This window comes from Punica granatum, chromosome 3 (genome assembly GCF_007655135.1).
Source record: "Punica granatum isolate Tunisia-2019 chromosome 3, ASM765513v2, whole genome shotgun sequence".
NCBI classification, from domain to species: Eukaryota; Viridiplantae; Streptophyta; class Magnoliopsida; order Myrtales; family Lythraceae; genus Punica; species Punica granatum.
In genome coordinates, this window is record NC_045129.1 from 37,092,845 (window position 1) to 37,109,708 (window position 16,864).

Genomic DNA, 16,864 nt, shown 5'->3' on the forward strand with positions numbered 1-16,864 from the left:
ATATTATCTCCAGGTTCGTCAACTGATTAATAATATCCTGGAAATTACTCATGTGCGCAGCCATATCACCTCCATCCTGAAAACGAAGATGAACCAGCTTCTTCACGAGGAATGCTTTATTTTGCGGTGTCTTCCTCGCATAGAGATTTGTCAATTTATCCCACAAAGCTTTTGCATTTGTCTCCTGAGCAACATGATGATAAATACTATTGTCTATCCACTGCCGAATCAAACCAATAGTCTTCCGATTTGTGCGTTCCCAAGCCTTGTCATCCTTATCTTTGGGTTTCGCGGAATCCCCTTCAATAGGATCGTACAAATCCCTGCAAAATAGAAGATCCTCCATCCGAGACTTCCATATAGAGTAGTTGGTTGCATTCAACTTGAACATAGATCCAGTAGACTCCTCCATCTCGAAAACACCGAAAAAACTCAAACTTCTCTAACCCGAAGCTCTGATACCACTTGTTGGGGTTAGGAATGTACTCAACCAAACAATAACGCAGCAATTAATCTTCCTCCCCTACTGGTGTAATCGAGATAGGAACTAATCAAATCAACCAACAAGCAGTAAAGTAAAACAACACCAAGAATTTTACGTGGAAAACCCCAATGTGGGGAAAAACCACGGGACCAACTCCGAATCAACGATCCACTATGAAGGTTATAGAATGTCTTTCATCAAGGGTAAACCCTTGGATCACCAAACTCAAGAGAAACACTCTCTTGGATCACCCAAATACTAAATTCGTCACCCACACCGGGTGGTTCACAAAATCAGCTGAAACAGCACCTACAGAGCTCGAATAGAAATTCTGACCGTTCAGAAGTTAGCCCCACGTGTTGTGAAGCTGCTGTCAAAATTTCGTCCCAATCGGAGTTCGTTTGACGTCCCGATCGAGGTTTGATCTCCAGCTGCGCGCTGCCCCTGTTGAGCAGAATTCTCCTCTGCTCTTCCTCTGTTCTGCTGTGCTGTTCTGCTGCTTGCAGCTCCTCTGCCGCTGCTGTCTACCTTGTGCTGCTACTGCAGTTTGCTGCTGCTTTTATACCTCAGCTGATTTGCTGAAACAAAAACCCTAATAAAATGGGTTCTTGGGCTTATTAAGGCCCGATAAAAGCCCAATACAATTTGAGCCAAACTTCCTCCAAATTGGAGGGATACCCAACAGTTCTTGGAGCTGGAGGAAGATATTGCAACTCAGACAACAAATGATGTCTCTTCTCCAATATCAAATAGGCTTAGGAGAGAAGACTTCATTTTGGGCTGACCCTTAGGTTCCTGTGGGTTCACCGGTAAGTTACAGTGAAAAAGGTTTTCGGTGTTTCCCCTCTATACCATCGAATGCTACAGCCAGCCATGTGTTGAGAAATGGGGGTTGGGTGTGGCCTCGAACCTTTGACCCTTAAGCTATTGAAGTAAAGAACATGGTCGAGCCTTTGCAGCTTTCTAAACAGGATCAGGTGGTTCGGGTGACCCATAAGCATGGTAAGTTCACCTCTTATAGTACTCGGGAGCACATCAGACCTAAAAGTGCCAAGGTATCATGGAGTAAATCCATATGGTTTGTCAGATATGTACCGAGAGCCTCGTTTATTTGCTGGCTGGCACTAGGAGATAGGTTGAATACGAAGAATAGATTGGCTCGTTAGGGAATCTATGCTAGTTCGATGGAGTGTGAGTTTTACAGTCACGAAACAAAGACAAGGGATCATCTCCTTTTCACAAGTATTGTTGTAAGGGCCATCCGGTTAAGCTTGCTCAACAGGATTGGTATTTAAAAATTAGACGTGGATTGGTCCTTTGAAGTTGGATGGTTTGAAAATCTGAAAGGCGGAACTTTGGATGTCACCATTCTCAAGTTGATGTGGTCTAACTATGTCTACCGCATTTGGCTTCAGAGGAATATAAGGAGTTTCCATAGGGATGTCTCACCGGTTGCAGGAATTATAAAGAGGACATTTGAAGATGTCAAGTTGAGGATTATCACATTGGCTAATCTCTCTTTTAAGATTGCTTAATCTAAATTGGTTGTTTCATTAACATATCATAAAGTTTTGATTTTTAGTGCTCTTTGTTTTTAGGGTTGTTCTTGGGTAGAAGGATATTTATAAATACGTTTGAAGCTTTGATCTAGTGAGAATTACCAATTGAAAAAAAAAAAAAAGAAGAAGAAACTCAAATTTTGATGTGCAATATTTTTTGTTTCACTCTAACATGAATCTCAAGAATCATTCGATCCATTTTCACCCTTTTATGGCATCGTCAGAAATTGCTACGTCGTCAAGTGTGATGGGATTTGGTGTTCATCTAGTTAACGGGGGACCCAATTTACTTTTCTTCGTTAATGTAATGATGATGAACATCGAATTAGGAACCTTTTATTTTCAGACAAGACAATGCATGACATTGTCGTGTCTTTTTATCAATTATGATTAAATCAATTCTTTAAATTTGCGTTTATTTCCCCTTCTTTTTTCTTCCAATCCAAACAAAGCTCTTCCTGTCCATGGGAAAGCGTTGCCGACGGCAATGGTCGGGACGGTAACTCGCCGGCAAAATTCAGAGAACTCTGAAATGACGAGCAAATGCAAACACATGAAACTCCTCTTCTCTCTCATCCGGAGACGCCAATTTTTCACTAACAAACGATCTCTTCGTCGCTACTGTAACTCCGCTCCTCGCGCATTTACCTCCCACCAACAACGATCCCGCGGTACCTTCCCGGCGGAGGATGACCGTCCCGGCATCCTGCCCTCCGCGAAGCCCACCTCCTCAAGGTCTTGCTATTCCCTTCTTGGCTATTGCAACGACGTCGATTCCCTCAAGAAAGTCCATTGCTTGCTGATCGTTAACGGGCTGACGGGCAATCTCCTGCTCGACACAAAACTGGTCAGCTTGTACGGCTCCATTGGTGGCGGGCACGTTTCCTCTGCCCGCAAAGTGTTCGATCGAATGCCCAGCTCGGATTTGTATTCTTGGAAAGTGATGCTGAGGCTCTATTTCTTGGAGGAGCGTTACTCTGAAGTCATCGGGTTCTATAAACTCATGAGAGCTCGCGGGACGGGGCATGACAATGTTGTTTTGTCAATTGCGTTGAAGGCGTGCAGTGAAATGTGTGATGTTGATGAAGGGAGGAAAGTCCACTGCCATATCCTTAAGGAGAGCTCTCCTGATAGTTTTGTGTTTAATGGTCTTGTTGATATGTACGCGAAATGCGGGGAGATAGAGAGCTCCCGGGATGTGTTCGACAAAGTTCCCGAGAGGAATGTGGTTTTATGGACTTCGATGATTGCAGGGTATGTGCAGAATGATCATGCTGAGGAAGGGTTGGTTCTGTTTAACCGAATGAGGGAAGAGCTGATAGAGGGCAACGAATTCACTCTCGGAAGCTTAATGTCGGGTTGCACAAAGTTAGGAGCTCTGCATCAGGGGAAGTGGGTGCATGGCTATCTGATCAAGAAGGGGGTCGGGCTCAATTCTTTCTTGGCCACGTCTCTTTTAGATTTGTACATGAAATGCGGGAAAGTTAGAGATGCCAGGAATGTTTTCGATGAGCTTCCTTCTGTCGATCTCGTCGCATGGACTGCTATGATTGTCGGGTATGCTCAAAACGGCTTTTCAGACATGGCTCTGAAGCTGTTCAGAGACAAGAGATGGACCTCTCTCTCGCCTAACTCCGTCACCATTGCAAGCTGTCTTTCTGCCTGTGCTCAGTTGGGTGATCTGAAGATCGGCAAATCAGTCCATGGACTCGGAATTAAGCTCGGAATCGATGGGCCCGAGGTGAAAAATGCTCTCCTTGGCATGTATGCAAAGTGCCGAATCATGGAGGACGCTTGTTTGATCTTCGAATCCCTATCTGACAAAGATGATATAGTTTCCTGGAACTCTATGATTTCCGGGCTTTTGCAGAATGGTTCCCCGGACAAAGCCCTGGAATTGTTTCACCACCTGAGATTAGATGAATCTACCACTCCCGATTCAGTCACTTTGGTCATCGTCCTTTCTGCCTCTGCTTCCCTTGGTGCCTTTCAAGTTGGGTCCTCTATTCATGCCTATGGCATCAAAGAGGGACTTTTGTCTAATAACGTCTATGTCGAGACAGCACTCTTGAACTTCTACGCCAAGTGCGGGGATACAAAATCTGCTCGTATGATCTTCGATGGGATAAATTTCAAGAACACAATCACATGGAGTGCAATGATTGGTGGCTATGGGATTCAAGGGAGTGGACCTGAGTCCCTTGCTCTCTTTGGCGATATGTTGAAGGAAGAAGTGGAGCCTTCTGAGGTTATCTTCACGACTATTTTATCTGCCTGTCGTCACACGGGAATGGTCGAAGAAGGGTTGAGATATTTCAGGCGAATGTGCGAAGACTACAAGTTTGTGCCCTCAATGAAGCATTATGCTTCCATGGTGGATCTGTTGTCGCGGGCTGGGAGGCTGGAGGATGCCTTGGAGTTTATGGAGCAGATGCCTGTAGAACCCGATGTTGGCCTGTTCGGGGCTTTTCTTCACGGGTGTGGGCTTTACTCGAGGTTTGATCTTGGGGAGAGAGCAATAGAGAAGATGCTAAAGTTGCATCACCCTGATGAAGCTTGTTATTATGTTCTCATGTCAAACTTGTATGCTTCCGACGGAAGGTGGACTCAGGCTAACCAGATAAGGAAGTTGATGGAGCGATGGGGGCTGAGAAAATTCCCAGGCTGCAGTGCAGTGGAGATCGATGCATGGAGTTGTTCTTCCCTTCCTAGAGCAGCAACTGTTGTTTAGTTACTAGTCCCATATGCAGCTGGCAACTGGGTTCGCTTGAAGATCTTCGGTTGATTTAATCTTCATCGAGGAGGACTGAGTCTTCAACGGTCAAGCAATCTTATCCCAATGAAGCGTCTAAACAAAAACCGTCGGAGCTGTTTCACGGGATAGACTTGAGATAAACATCACGGAAGCAGGCTCCGTGCGATTCCCGGATCCGCAAACTCTCGAGATAGCAGGTTCTTGTGGCACCGTTGAGCAGGAGATATAAAATAACTGAACGTAGGTGCTGAGAACGAAAATTGAAGATTCAGTTTATGAAGAGAAGTTCCATTGATTGAACAAAGGCAATGGTTTACTCGCAGAGATGCACATTTTTAACTCTCTTGGGATTGGAGCAGATCAGTACTGAATGAACTGATTTCACATCTCTTCTTCCGTAAATTGTGGAAGAAGAGGTCGCAGCAGATGTTTTTCATTGGTGAAATTAATCGTCGAGGAGAAGATCGAAATTTCAAATGATTTCCCGGTGTTCCATGTAAGATATAATACATTCTCTCGGGACGAATTCTCATTGTAAACCTTGTATAGAAACAAATCGCAGACATGAACTCTTACATGTTGATGAAATAAGGATACCATGTCGATCCAGTAAACTCTTACATTCGTGCAGACTCAATTACCTGCAGCAATGCCACGAACTTGATCAGTATATCTATTATGTGCACTCAACAAAAGAAATATATCTATCATGCGATCGAATTGATATTGCGATGACAAGGAATTTTTTTATTTATTTGATTTTTTGCAGTTAGAATCTCATCCTAAATCATCTACAGAAGTGAGAGTATACAGCAGCCTGTACATGACATGAGACACGAGACAGGTCAAAATCAGGTCAAGCATGCTTTTCTCTCCTCTGTTTCGCTTCAGCTGTAATGGACTCCGAAACGATTTGAACCTCGATCAACAAGGTCCATTCATCATAGAAGTACTCATTTTTCTCGTATTCCAGATGATGCCGGGGACACTCCTTTTTACTTCATTCCTTCCGTGGCCAGAATTTGCTTTTAACAGTGTCAAGGTATATTGGTCAGAGACTAACCATCTTCAACAAAATTTCGGTTCAGGTGACGGAACTCGACAAATCTTTCAAAAGTTTTCAGTTTTCCAGGATACCTGGCAAAGATCTTCCAGCTTTCTAGTTTTCGGTTCTTGGAGAACAAATGAATAACATACCGAATTGCACCTCAGAAGACGAGTTAATCATCTAACCGTATCTTCTTGAGCGCAATCCAATAATCTTCTTCTCCATGTTTCTCCTTGTGTCCCTCCAAGTAGAGAAAAGTGCGATATTAGATGATTGTCCTCCAACTGAAAATTAAGTTTTAGCCTAGCTCGATCATACTGTATCCTCGGACTTTCTTCAATCCCGTGCTTTCCATCACTGATCTCAACTTGCCTGATTCACCCCAGTTCCCTTCTTCAGCATAAATATTGGATAATAATGAAAAATATCCCGTATCCCTTGTCTCGACATTAACAAGATTCCTCTTAACTGTCAAGATCAAATCAAACCTCCTGTGGACCCTACAACCACTGAGGAAAGAACTCCATATGCCCGCATCAGCAGGCAATGACATCGAACGAATCACTGAATATGCATCGTCAAGATTACCTGATCGGCTCAGAAGGTCAACCAAACAAGCAAAGTGTTCCATTTGTGGTTCGACCCCATACTCCTTCATCAACTTGAAACAGAACTTCCCTTCCTCCAAATATCCCGCGTGGCTACACGTAGAAAGGATATTCATGAAGGTAATTTCGTTTGGCTTTATTCCCGATTCAATCATTTGATTGAAAACTGAGAGAGCTGAAGTGACCTGGCCGTGAATTCCATACCCAGCAATCATAGCACTCCATGAAACTACGCTCTTTTCAGTCATTCTGTCGAAGATCATTTGGGCAGTTCTTTGATCTCCGCATTTGGAGTACATGTTGAGTAAAGCCGTATCAACATAAATGCTGTTGCTGATGCCGCAAGTAATCAGCTTGTGGTGGAGCCATCTTCCCTTCTCTATGTAAACTAAGTCGGTACAAGCTTGAATCGCCGCTAGGAACGTGACTTCATCCATATATAATCTTCTTGTGTACATCTGAGTGAAAAGTTTGATTGCTTCTTGTGAATAACCGTTCTGAGAGAATCCACAGATCATCGAGTTCCACGTCACGACACTTCTCTGCTGGGCATTGATGAAAAGATTGTGGGCCCAGTCGACACGACTGCATTTGGAGTACATATCGATCAGGGCATTCTGAACGTACTCATTCGAGAAGCCTGTCCTGACAACATGTCCGTGTATTTCACGGCCCACTTGAAGAAGGCCCAAATTTCCACACGCTGAAAGTGAAGTCGCTAAGCTAAATGAGTCGGGCATTACTCCATTTGTCAGCATTTGCCCCAAAGTTGATAAGGCACGATCCAACAACCCTTTTCTTGCATAAAGCGAAATGAGCATATTCCACGAGACCACATCTCTCCCTTGAATCATACCAAAGACCTTCTCGCTATCTCGAAGTCTCCCACAGTCAGCGTAAAACTCAATCAATGGTGGACCCAGGAAATCATATTCAGGGTCCGCCGAATTTCTAATGATAAAACAGTGGACTGACTTTCCTCCTCTGACCCACCCTAGTCCACTGCAAGAGAACAGCAGAGCCATCAAGGTCACCGAATTGGGCCCCACACCTGACCGCTGCATCTCAAGGAACACACTGATTGCATCGTGAAATCGACCCCCTTGGTTGTAGCTCGAGATCATCGCAGTCCAAGAAGCAGTGTTCCTGTAAAATGAGTTATAAAAGAGCCTCTCTGCACTCGCCAGATCACCACATTTGCTATACATTGTGATGAGACTGTTGTTCAACGACCCATCATCATTGCTCTCAATATTCCAGGTCAGTACTTGGCCGTGGACCGATCGGGCTAGACACAACGACCCCAACTGGGCACAGGCCTCAGCCAAACTAATCATGGTGACAGAGTCTGGGGCCACACCTCCTGATACCATCAAACGGAACATGCCCAACCCGCCAAGCGCATCCCCATTGTCAATATACGTCGAAATAATCGAACTCCAACAAACCACATCTCTTTCAGACATTTCATCGAACACCTTCTTAGCACTAGAGGTGGACCCCATTTCGCCGTACAAAGAGAGCAGGCAAGTCCGGATAACATCATCGCAGTCCAACCCACATTTGATTACCCTCCCGTGGACATTCTCGCCGGTGCCGAGGTGGGCCCGGCAGCAAGAGCAGGCCCTGAGAACAGAAGGGTAAATGAACCTGCTGACCTCAGCCCCTCCGCCGGAGACCATCCTGTGGTAGAGTTCAACGGCGTCCTCGAAGAAGCGGCTCCAGACGTGGCACTTGATGAGGACGCCCCACATGAAGGAGTCGGCGGGAGAGGGGAAGGTCTCGAAGACGAGCCTCGAGGAGCCGAGGCAGCCAAGCTGGGCGTAGGACTCGATGAGCTTCGTGGAAGGGAGTGGGTCCCCGTGGTGGCCGGTGACCAGGAGGTGGGCGTGGAGCTGAGTGAGAGAACGGAGGGTGGTGCATGCCCTGAAGAAGGGCATGTAAAGGGTCATCTGCTAAAACGTTGGAGTTGGAGGGGAGTGGGTCCCCGCGGAGGCCGGTGACCAGGAGGTGGGCGTGGAGCTGAGTGAGAGAACGGACGGTGGTGCATGCCCTGAAGAAGGGCATGTAAACGGTCATCTGCTACAACGTTGGAGTTGATTCTACCGTCAACCGGCGGACTCTCGGCTACACTCTAGGCAACGTGTGGCCGGACGTCGGAAGACTCTCCGACCAAAAATTGGATTCCCTGCCCTTCCCGTCTCTAGTGATCATTATTATTGGGAAAATTTTTCCGAAAATCACAGGGCAACACAAAATAAAATCATTCCATGAGATAATACATAAATTTTTATTTCCATCGTCATGCAGCACCCCTTAGTATTCCGTCAAGATTGGACGAAATTATGAGATGACAACCTTTTTTTTAAGAATACTTTTGCGCAAAAAAAAACTTGATGAACTGAATTACATTAAATAAAATATAAAATTATTAAAAAAGAAGAGAGGTGATGGCCGATCGAGAGGTGGACAGGCTCTTCACCGACCACCAATCCTCCGATTGAGGTCACCGACACAAACCAAGCCAACGAACCTTGTCAGGGTGTAGGGTGGTCGGGGTTGGAGCCCTCGACCCCCTAATTTGGGGGACTCGGTGGCTGGGATCCCCCAAATTAGAGGTGACGGGGGCTCCTCCCGTGGCCACCAACCCCTTGATTGGGATCGTTGGCCTTGTCTAAGCAGGTCGGCGACTCCAATCGGAGTTGAGTGGTCGATGGGGATACCTTGATTCCAGTCAACATTTTCTCACTTTTTAAATTTTTTTAGTTATATATATTTTTAATGTAATTTAGTCCCTCAAGTTTCATTTTGTGGGAAAGTACCCTAAAAAAGATTATCCCATCAAAATTCCATTCAACGGAATACCAACGGCGAGCTACACTGTGATAAAAATAAAATTTTTTATGTTATCTCATGAAATGATTTTGTTTTATGCTACAGTGTGATTTCTGATATTTTTTTGTATCGTGTGGTGTTATCCTTATCAAGGAAATATAATCAAATCAGAAAATTTATTCCTCGTACCAATTGCGGGCCAACTTAAGAACAATTCCCCAAAGAGATAGGATCAACCCAAGACAACAATTGCATTGGTTTATCATACACAAAAATCGATTCTTTGGATTGAAATCCTTTTTGGTGAGATCTCAAAATGTGCTCATTGGTCGAGTCCGGACTCGGTTTGCCCGGGTTTTTGGTAAAGTTAAAGTAATGGAGATGTATTCAATGGTTCAAACCAAGGGCTAACTTTTATTGAGAGCTACCTAAAGACCCAATCACTTCCAGAGGACAATATATCTTTACATATTATATATCTTCAATTACACAATTCTTTGAAAAAAAATAGAAGCAATACAACCAAAGAAAAATAACCTGGGCAGGAGGAGGAGGAGGAAAGAATCAAAGAAAGAGGCAGAATGGAGAAAAGATTATTGTACACAAAGCACCTCTTCCAAACAAATCAAATCACGTCGCATTCTCTAAACAACACGTAAAAGGAGATGAAAGGGCCATCTTGAATCTTGACCCGGGGCACCACTCATCATCGAACTTACGGTCGGTGATATACGTACTTCGTTCGGGGATCCACGATGAGACCTTTCCCACCATTCACTTCTAAATCGTGCCTGTATAGTTAAGGGGAATCAAAACATTAGGAATTTTAATCCCCACTTACTGTCCGTAAAAGCAGTGACTATGGACCGAGGATGAATCTAGAAAGGGTCAAATAGCTGAGGATGTTCCTAGACATTGCATATCTCGGATTGGTAATTAGAAAATTTCACGAAAATTTAAGAGGTTATGAGAATCCTGGAACAAGCCTTTTTCATTCCGATTTTGAAGGGAACATTTCTTTCCTTTTTTTTTTTTTTGGCTAGCCCGGGGTGTCTAGGCTTTGCCTGACTAATCCCTAGGGTTCCGTGAAACCCCGGCGACGCACGGAGCGGATAATCACGCCAAAGGTGCTCCGGTGGCTCCAAGGGGTTTCGAACCCAAGATCGGGTGGATACATGAGCTCCTTCTTAACTACTAGGCCAAACCCCTTGGAGTTTTGATGGGAACATATCAGTCACTCAGCAATGGCTTTATTTAGAAGGTTTACTGAAGGGAACAGAAAACTTAACTGGAACACAAAGTCGGGAATGGTCAACTGCTCACGAGGAACGTATCTGAACAATTGAAGAAGTCGATCAACATAGACCACTTTCTTCCACACCTATACACAAAATTGTCAACTATTTGAGGTTTACCAAGAAGAGGAAGTATTGCCAAACTAGGACGAAACAAAACATACAAGCGTACCACGTCGTCTACAAACAACTGGAGAGTGAAAATTGTGGCCTTTAGGTGAAAAGTCGGGTGGAGAACATATATTGCCTACACAAGGGAGGAAGAGAGATTGGATTACGTCAAATAACATGAAAAGCCTACACAAGAGAGAAGGCGAGATCATATAACATAACACTTATACAAGCACATTCAGCAAAACAGAACGATTTTTGCATACATGCAAATTGCGCTGATGTTTGCGACCAAGGATTTGTTGTAATCTCCTCATCCATCCCAAATTTGGTTGTCTGCATATCGGTGGAATACGATACATGGGGAGAAAAATTGGATTAGTTTCCTCAGGGAAAAAGGAAAAAGAAATTATACAGAGATAAAGGCAATACAAAACTTTGTGCAGTACTTACAGCTCCAGGGATGCTGCCGAGTGAAAATAAACGATGGTGTAAGGTTTCTTTATCAAAGGTTCAAACTCCTGTCATCACAAACCAGAGGAGTTACAATAGTTCTCACACAAATTAGTATGTAAATGTGTTTTTAAAGAAAAGAAAGGGGGGGGGGGGGGGGGGGGGGGGGGGGGGGAAGGCAACTAAATACTGATGAAGTACCTTTACAACATAGAGTACAAACCGCTCTAGCTCAAGGCAGCGCAAGAGAAAATGTGCCCCAACAACAACCATGACGGGCCGACCCTCGCTGTCTACACCACCTCGGTAGCTGCAGCAAAGAGAAGATTGAACTTTCTTGTCAATAACGAAATCCAACTTCATGCCGCCAGACATGCTATTTCTTTTGGGGTATTGCAGATATTAATTAATATCACTGTTGAAACAATCATAATGGAGGAACTGTCCATCCAACTAAACTTCCTGCAAGAAATTCATGAAGTCTTCCTGCCAATTCAGCACATGAAAAGCACTGATTTTGCAGACCATATACAACAAGCTTTCTTGACTTCTAAAATAATAAGGGGGCAGACAAGGAGATAAATGGCTGAAAGGTTGAGGATGAATAGATCTTACACAATTTTCATCTCTGCAATTTCAGAGAGACTAAGGGAGTTTGCTTTGGCAAGGTATCTAGAATGAAGTGTGTATTCTTCTGCAGCGGATAATGGGGGCCCTCCAAGGTCCCCAAATCCAAGCAATTTGGCACAATTAAATCCACTTTTAGCTTGGGCAGTCTTTTCCCATTGTTCCTTGTGTCTTTGATCAGGATCTTTGATCAGTGACATGAAAGCAGGATCCAATAATGAATCCAAGTGCGATGAGTTCCTGACAAGAAAGGACAAAGATAAGTTCAGACTCATCTTCACTAATATTCCAAGTTACTAACATGTAACTGTCGCCATCTCAGAAAACGATGCATAGGTCTTATTGAGACAAGCAAAACCAGGCATACGCAACAGTCTTCTCAGTTTTAACATAACTTACCCCTACTTACTCATTTAGTTCACTAACCTTCTTACCAAGCCAACATCGCTAACAGGAGGATCATCAGGGGCTTGAGGAGGTTTAGGAATATATTTTTTTGGCAAAGGCTTTATTCGAATTTTACGTTCATCTATAACAGTCTCGCCATTTTCGTCCCCCACATCTGCAGGAAGCTTTGAAATGGCTATTTCCTCCTCATGCTTGTCTCGAGGAAAGTAAAGAGGAAGCAACCTACAGTTGGATGAGATATACACTGAGTATCACAAGCGAGAATCTACAATATAAAAGAAAGATGATTCTTTTAGTAGCGAAAACATGCTGTACATAGACTCTCTCCTCTTTATTTCTCCATCTAATTATGGTTCAGCCTATTAGTACCTCTTGTAGATCTCTGTGTCATTTGCAGTGGTGGTGCAAAAGACAACAGCTTTGATTTTATCCTTCTGCTTCTCAAGAAATCGACGAACAGTCCCTAATGAAAACACACAGAAATATAAGTGACAAGTGGTGAATAGAGAAACAACAATAAAAATCTTGATCAGTATTTACTCACCAAGAAAACAAATATGACTATACAATAAGCTCTTTAAAGTTATTGAGGTCCATGCAAACAGGTAATCTTAAATAAATACAGAATCCATCAAATGTCATCTCTCATCAACACAAGTCGCTTCTTGGTGAAGAGCAATAAATTACGAGAAAGACACCATTATTCAAACTAAGGCAAGTGATGTTGGTTGACATTTACTGATTCTCAATTTCACTGCACCAATATATAATATTCTGCTAGCACAATCGACAATGTCAACAGTCCAATGGCAAAAGAAATAATCCTGCATGGAACTTCATTCCAACTGAATAGCACTACTATAATGATATTACAGACCCATCAGTTGACAATCAAAATTGTTGTGGAGCAATAAAGAACCATATCTTAGTGACAGAACATATATTTGCATATCTATCTATATATATGAAAGCAGAAACATGGTGGGTCTAATAGTCTCAGAACGCTCCATTGCTGATTTAAAATTTTCTTTATTTTTTGAGTTTTTCTTAAATTTTTTAATAATGTTTAACATTTTTTAAATTTTTAATAGATATTTTATGATGGGATTTGAATAAAACATAATATTTTGCTAATTTTCTGACGAGATATTGTTAGTTACATAATATTTAATAAATCACAAAATTTTGAACTTTTAAAGAATATTTTTGTATAAGATATCGATATCATAGAATATTTGTGAAACTTTTTGAAAAGTTTCTATTATCTATGTAATATTTAATAATGTTGAATTTTATATTTAAGATAAAAATAATATCTAATCCCATCAATATTAATATTGAAATAAAAATATATTAAAATAAATAAATATATATATATATATGTATATTTCTTCTAACAATATATTGTTGCCGTAGGCCCGTAGATGATCTTTAATATTGTTTTACTTAGTTTATTCGTCTAATTCAATTATCACCTGTCATCTATAACTAATATAATAGCTTAAAACACACACATAATCATCACTGATCCAAAAAATTACACATAAAATATATAATAAAATTGATAAAAAGAAAAAAATGGATCACGTTCTATCCCATGCAATGCATGGGCTCCACGGCCAGTCAAATGCCAATTTTGTCACGAGTATACAAGGATTAATTAATATTTTGCTAATATAAGCAGTCACATTTTATTCAAACCAAAACCAAGCCTTAAGATCTAGTAAAACTAGCAACTAGCATAACCCAAATTATAACATGCAGGAGAAGTATCTTACTGATTGCTACATGTGCAGCCGGTTCACGTGGATAATTCTTCGCCTCTGTGTATATACAACCCATGGCAATGCTGCAATTTCAATGTATTCAGGCAAAATAAATTCAGTTTCAAGTGAATTCAATAAAAAGAATGAAAGTTTTGGACACAAAACAACTAGCATTGATTTGAGCTGACCTCTGAAGCCCATTTTCAATAAGAAGTTCAAGGCAAGACCGGTAGCAATGACTCAATGCATTCTCTGCAGCTGTATGGTATTTCACTGCATACTTAGGACCCACAGTATGAATCACCCTCCTAAGGAGATTCAAGAAAACGTTGCGTTTCTTAGCCATTGACAAGATGAGTACAAAAGCATAGAAAACGTTCTAACTGATTTGTATATGCCCTTTGAACACAGTATATGTAGCATCATACCAACCTGGCAGGAAGATCATATGCATTTGTAACTTTTGCCATTCCTGTCCGACATCCACCCTATCCAAAACAATTACCCATTTAATAAACAGGATAATTCTTGAATCAACACAGGTTTTTATATAAGAAAGTTAAACAATAGTCATATTTCAGTAACCAATAATATCCATTAAGTTGGAGAATTTTAAAATTGCATTGTAAGGCAATCCACTGTACTTAAGAGGCATTACAAGATATTTAGCTGCTATGACTTATGAGAGTGAATTATCAGCTTACCAGCGAAGCACATTCTTCAGCAAGGCCAGGTCCAGTGGCTGCATGCAAACCAGGACTACTATGCGCTTCATCCAGATTCTATCAATCCCCAGTAAACAACACTTTAGACTTCCTTATTATAACATACTGACAAAATAAAGGAAGCGGATCCAGATTCCAGATATCAGTTATAAGTTATTGACAATTGTCATAGAATGTTAGAAAAAGATAAGTGGCAGTCTTAAGGCATGTTTTGCCAGTATCGACATAAAAAAGTGGCATCAAATTCTTGCAAAAACTATAAGAAGGTCAGTTTCATCATTCCAATCGTAAGAGGCTAAGAGCTGCCTACTATTATATCTAAACTTCCTGACCTGCATCAGAGTTTAAATTCGCAGTTCCTTTTTATCTCATTGAAAATGATTAATCTTGAAACTGCATCCTCAGTTGTCGAGAGTGAAGCCAAATCTTTCTGGTCACTTTATATTGTTATGCATGAGGATGGAACATTAAATGTAAATTACCTCATTTGTAGAATTGACAACTGCATCAACCTCTAGGTTCCATGGGTTTCCCCTCCAGAGGTATATCTTTGAGTTAATTTCACGGTTAACTGGAAACCTTGAAACCATCCCATTGCTAGAACTTTCAGCTCCAGAGTACGACATCAGAGGATCAGCAAAGTATGCATTAGAAAATGAGGGATCTTCATTTTCATACGGCAAAGACGATCGATATTCTGCATCGCTCCACCTCGGGACTTGATCGAGACTCACGACATAATCCCCACTCTCAGTTGGCAATCCGCCAACAGATGCGGCCGTAGCCACAGTACGGTACATATCCAGAAGCCCAAGAGTGTGTTCCTACTCTTGAAAGCCGATATTCTGCACTCGAATAACTATGAATGACTATTTAAGCTTTCTCAACTTTTTATTAAGACAAAATAGTAAACAAGGACATTCCTCATAAGCTCAACAGGCCAACACCATCCTTCCTCGTCCACCCACAGTCCCAGCAAGATAATTTTATCTGCCTGATCAGAATAAAAAGCAGATATCAACCACGGGAAAGAAAAAACAGTTGGACCCAATAAGATCAAACTTCTCATCATAATAAGATCAAATTCAACCGAGGCAGAAACTACCCTTCAGTGATCACTAACAAGGAAAAGTTACAAGCCATCCCAATTCAGAACCTGATTAAAGATACAGGAACAAACCCCCTACAATCTATCGAATTTCAATCAATTCTAACATTTCCACAGCCACCACAGCTCAATTGCAGGGGGGAGAAAAGGTTTAGTGCATTAAAACTCAAGCAGATAGCAAAATTTAGGACGGCTGGGAAAATTCAATGAAAAATTACGTTCATTCCTGGGTTCTATCCCAACCTGTTTTTCAATTCATCGTGATTCGAGCCCTAAAGTGCTGACATTTTCGATCAAAAATTGGGAAAAAGACAGAAGATGAATTGGAATCAAAACCCAGCAGGGGTAGAGAAAGGGATAGTAGACATACCTGTGGGAATTACGGAGGTTCGAGGGGGCGCGGAGGGAGATGGAATCGGCCAACTATTTCTGGCGAGGAGATGAGCTTGCACCTTTGCAAATTTACAGAGAGCCTGAGTTTCGGCTATGGCGGAAAAATAATAATAATAATAAAATAAATAAATAAATAATAATAATCATCTTCAAAAGAAAATGAGAAATTATTATTAAAAAAAGCATAAATTTTCCATATTTTAACAATTTTAACCCGAATTAACCCTAAAAAATTGACGTGGTTTTAAGATTATTATTAAATTAAAAGTTTATACATTTTAAAGTTAAAAGGAAAAAAAAAGTTTATATTGAAATGTAAAAAGTTCATATATATATATATATTGTTTTTTTTTTGTTATTAACGATTCTCATTATTTGTTTCTTGTCCTTTTTTGTTCGTTTGACTCTTGTTCATCCAATTGTGTCCTTCAAATTTCTGCATATTCCTTTCAAGCCCCGCTTCTTTTACTCTATCAATTCTGCATACCGAGACACCGCTCACGAGGGTTTATCTGCTAGAAGATGTTTGGTTAGAGCATAGCCGTGGCATGAATAAGCACACTTTGAGCTCGTCTATACAAAACCACCGAGTTGATAGACAAAACATACTTTAATATGCAATACTCGAAATTCTATACAGGCTTCCTCATTTCCTTCACTTTCCTTAATTTCCCTCAATCCAAACAAAA

General features: G+C 41.6%; 3 protein-coding genes across 14 annotated transcripts; 1 reads left to right on the top strand and 2 right to left on the bottom strand.

Annotated features, from left to right (window-relative positions):
• Positions 1-2,271: 2,271 nt before the first annotated feature.
• LOC116199814 (pentatricopeptide repeat-containing protein At2g03380, mitochondrial) lies at positions 2,272-5,744 on the top strand. The gene is made up of 2 exons (XM_031530348.1): positions 2,272-5,294; positions 5,568-5,744. Exon 1 carries the CDS (start codon positions 2,531-2,533, stop codon positions 4,772-4,774), a length of 2,244 nt encoding a protein of 747 aa, XP_031386208.1. The 5' UTR covers positions 2,272-2,530; the 3' UTR covers positions 4,775-5,294; positions 5,568-5,744.
• LOC116199813 (putative pentatricopeptide repeat-containing protein At1g69350, mitochondrial) lies at positions 4,926-9,307 on the bottom strand. Of its 11 annotated transcripts, XM_031530347.1 has the most exons (4): positions 6,640-9,307; positions 6,435-6,547; positions 5,375-5,439; positions 4,926-5,045 (listed from the first exon to the last, which is right to left on the bottom strand). In XM_031530347.1, exons 1-2 carry the CDS (start codon positions 8,404-8,406, stop codon positions 6,452-6,454), a joined length of 1,863 nt encoding a protein of 620 aa, XP_031386207.1. In that variant the 5' UTR covers positions 8,407-9,307; the 3' UTR covers positions 4,926-5,045; positions 5,375-5,439; positions 6,435-6,451. The 11 variants fall into 11 exon arrangements, with proteins under 11 accessions (XP_031386207.1, XP_031386204.1, XP_031386201.1 ...); XM_031530344.1 differs by having other exon boundaries at positions 6,435-9,305; XM_031530341.1 differs by having other exon boundaries at positions 6,032-9,303.
• A 373-nt stretch (positions 9,308-9,680) lies between these two features.
• On the bottom strand, positions 9,681-16,301 carry LOC116199837 (protein GDAP2 homolog). 2 transcript variants are annotated; one of them, XM_031530387.1, is made up of 16 exons: positions 16,153-16,301; positions 15,598-15,668; positions 15,157-15,519; positions 14,654-14,731; positions 14,382-14,437; positions 14,138-14,257; positions 13,962-14,032; positions 12,553-12,646; positions 12,202-12,405; positions 11,764-12,015; positions 11,350-11,458; positions 11,149-11,216; positions 10,962-11,031; positions 10,757-10,831; positions 10,579-10,670; positions 9,681-10,080 (listed from the first exon to the last, which is right to left on the bottom strand). In XM_031530387.1, the coding sequence occupies exons 3-16, from the start codon at positions 15,472-15,474 to the stop codon at positions 10,005-10,007; spliced, it is 1,683 nt and encodes a 560-aa protein (XP_031386247.1). In that variant the 5' UTR covers positions 15,475-15,519; positions 15,598-15,668; positions 16,153-16,301; the 3' UTR covers positions 9,681-10,004. The 2 variants fall into 2 exon arrangements, with proteins under 2 accessions (XP_031386247.1, XP_031386246.1); XM_031530386.1 differs by having other exon boundaries at positions 15,157-15,668.
• Between the last annotated feature and the right edge of the window lie 563 nt (positions 16,302-16,864).

Coding starts and splice junctions, on each gene's coding strand:
- LOC116199814 (XM_031530348.1), top strand. CDS start 2,531: ATGGTCGGGACGGTAACTCGCCGGCAAAATTCAGAGAACTCTGAAATG.
- LOC116199813 (XM_031530341.1), bottom strand. CDS start 8,406: ATGACCCTTTACATGCCCTTCTTCAGGGCATGCACCACCCTCCGTTCT.
- LOC116199837 (XM_031530387.1), bottom strand. CDS start 15,474: ATGTACCGTACTGTGGCTACGGCCGCATCTGTTGGCGGATTGCCAACT. Junction 12,647..13,961: donor GGCTGCACATGTAGCAATCA/GTAAGATACTTC, acceptor TGTTTTCATTAG/GGACTGTTCGTCGATTTCTT. Junction 10,832..10,961: donor AACATCAGCGCAATTTGCAT/GTATGCAAAAAT, acceptor TCCCTTGTGTAG/GCAATATATGTTCTCCACCC.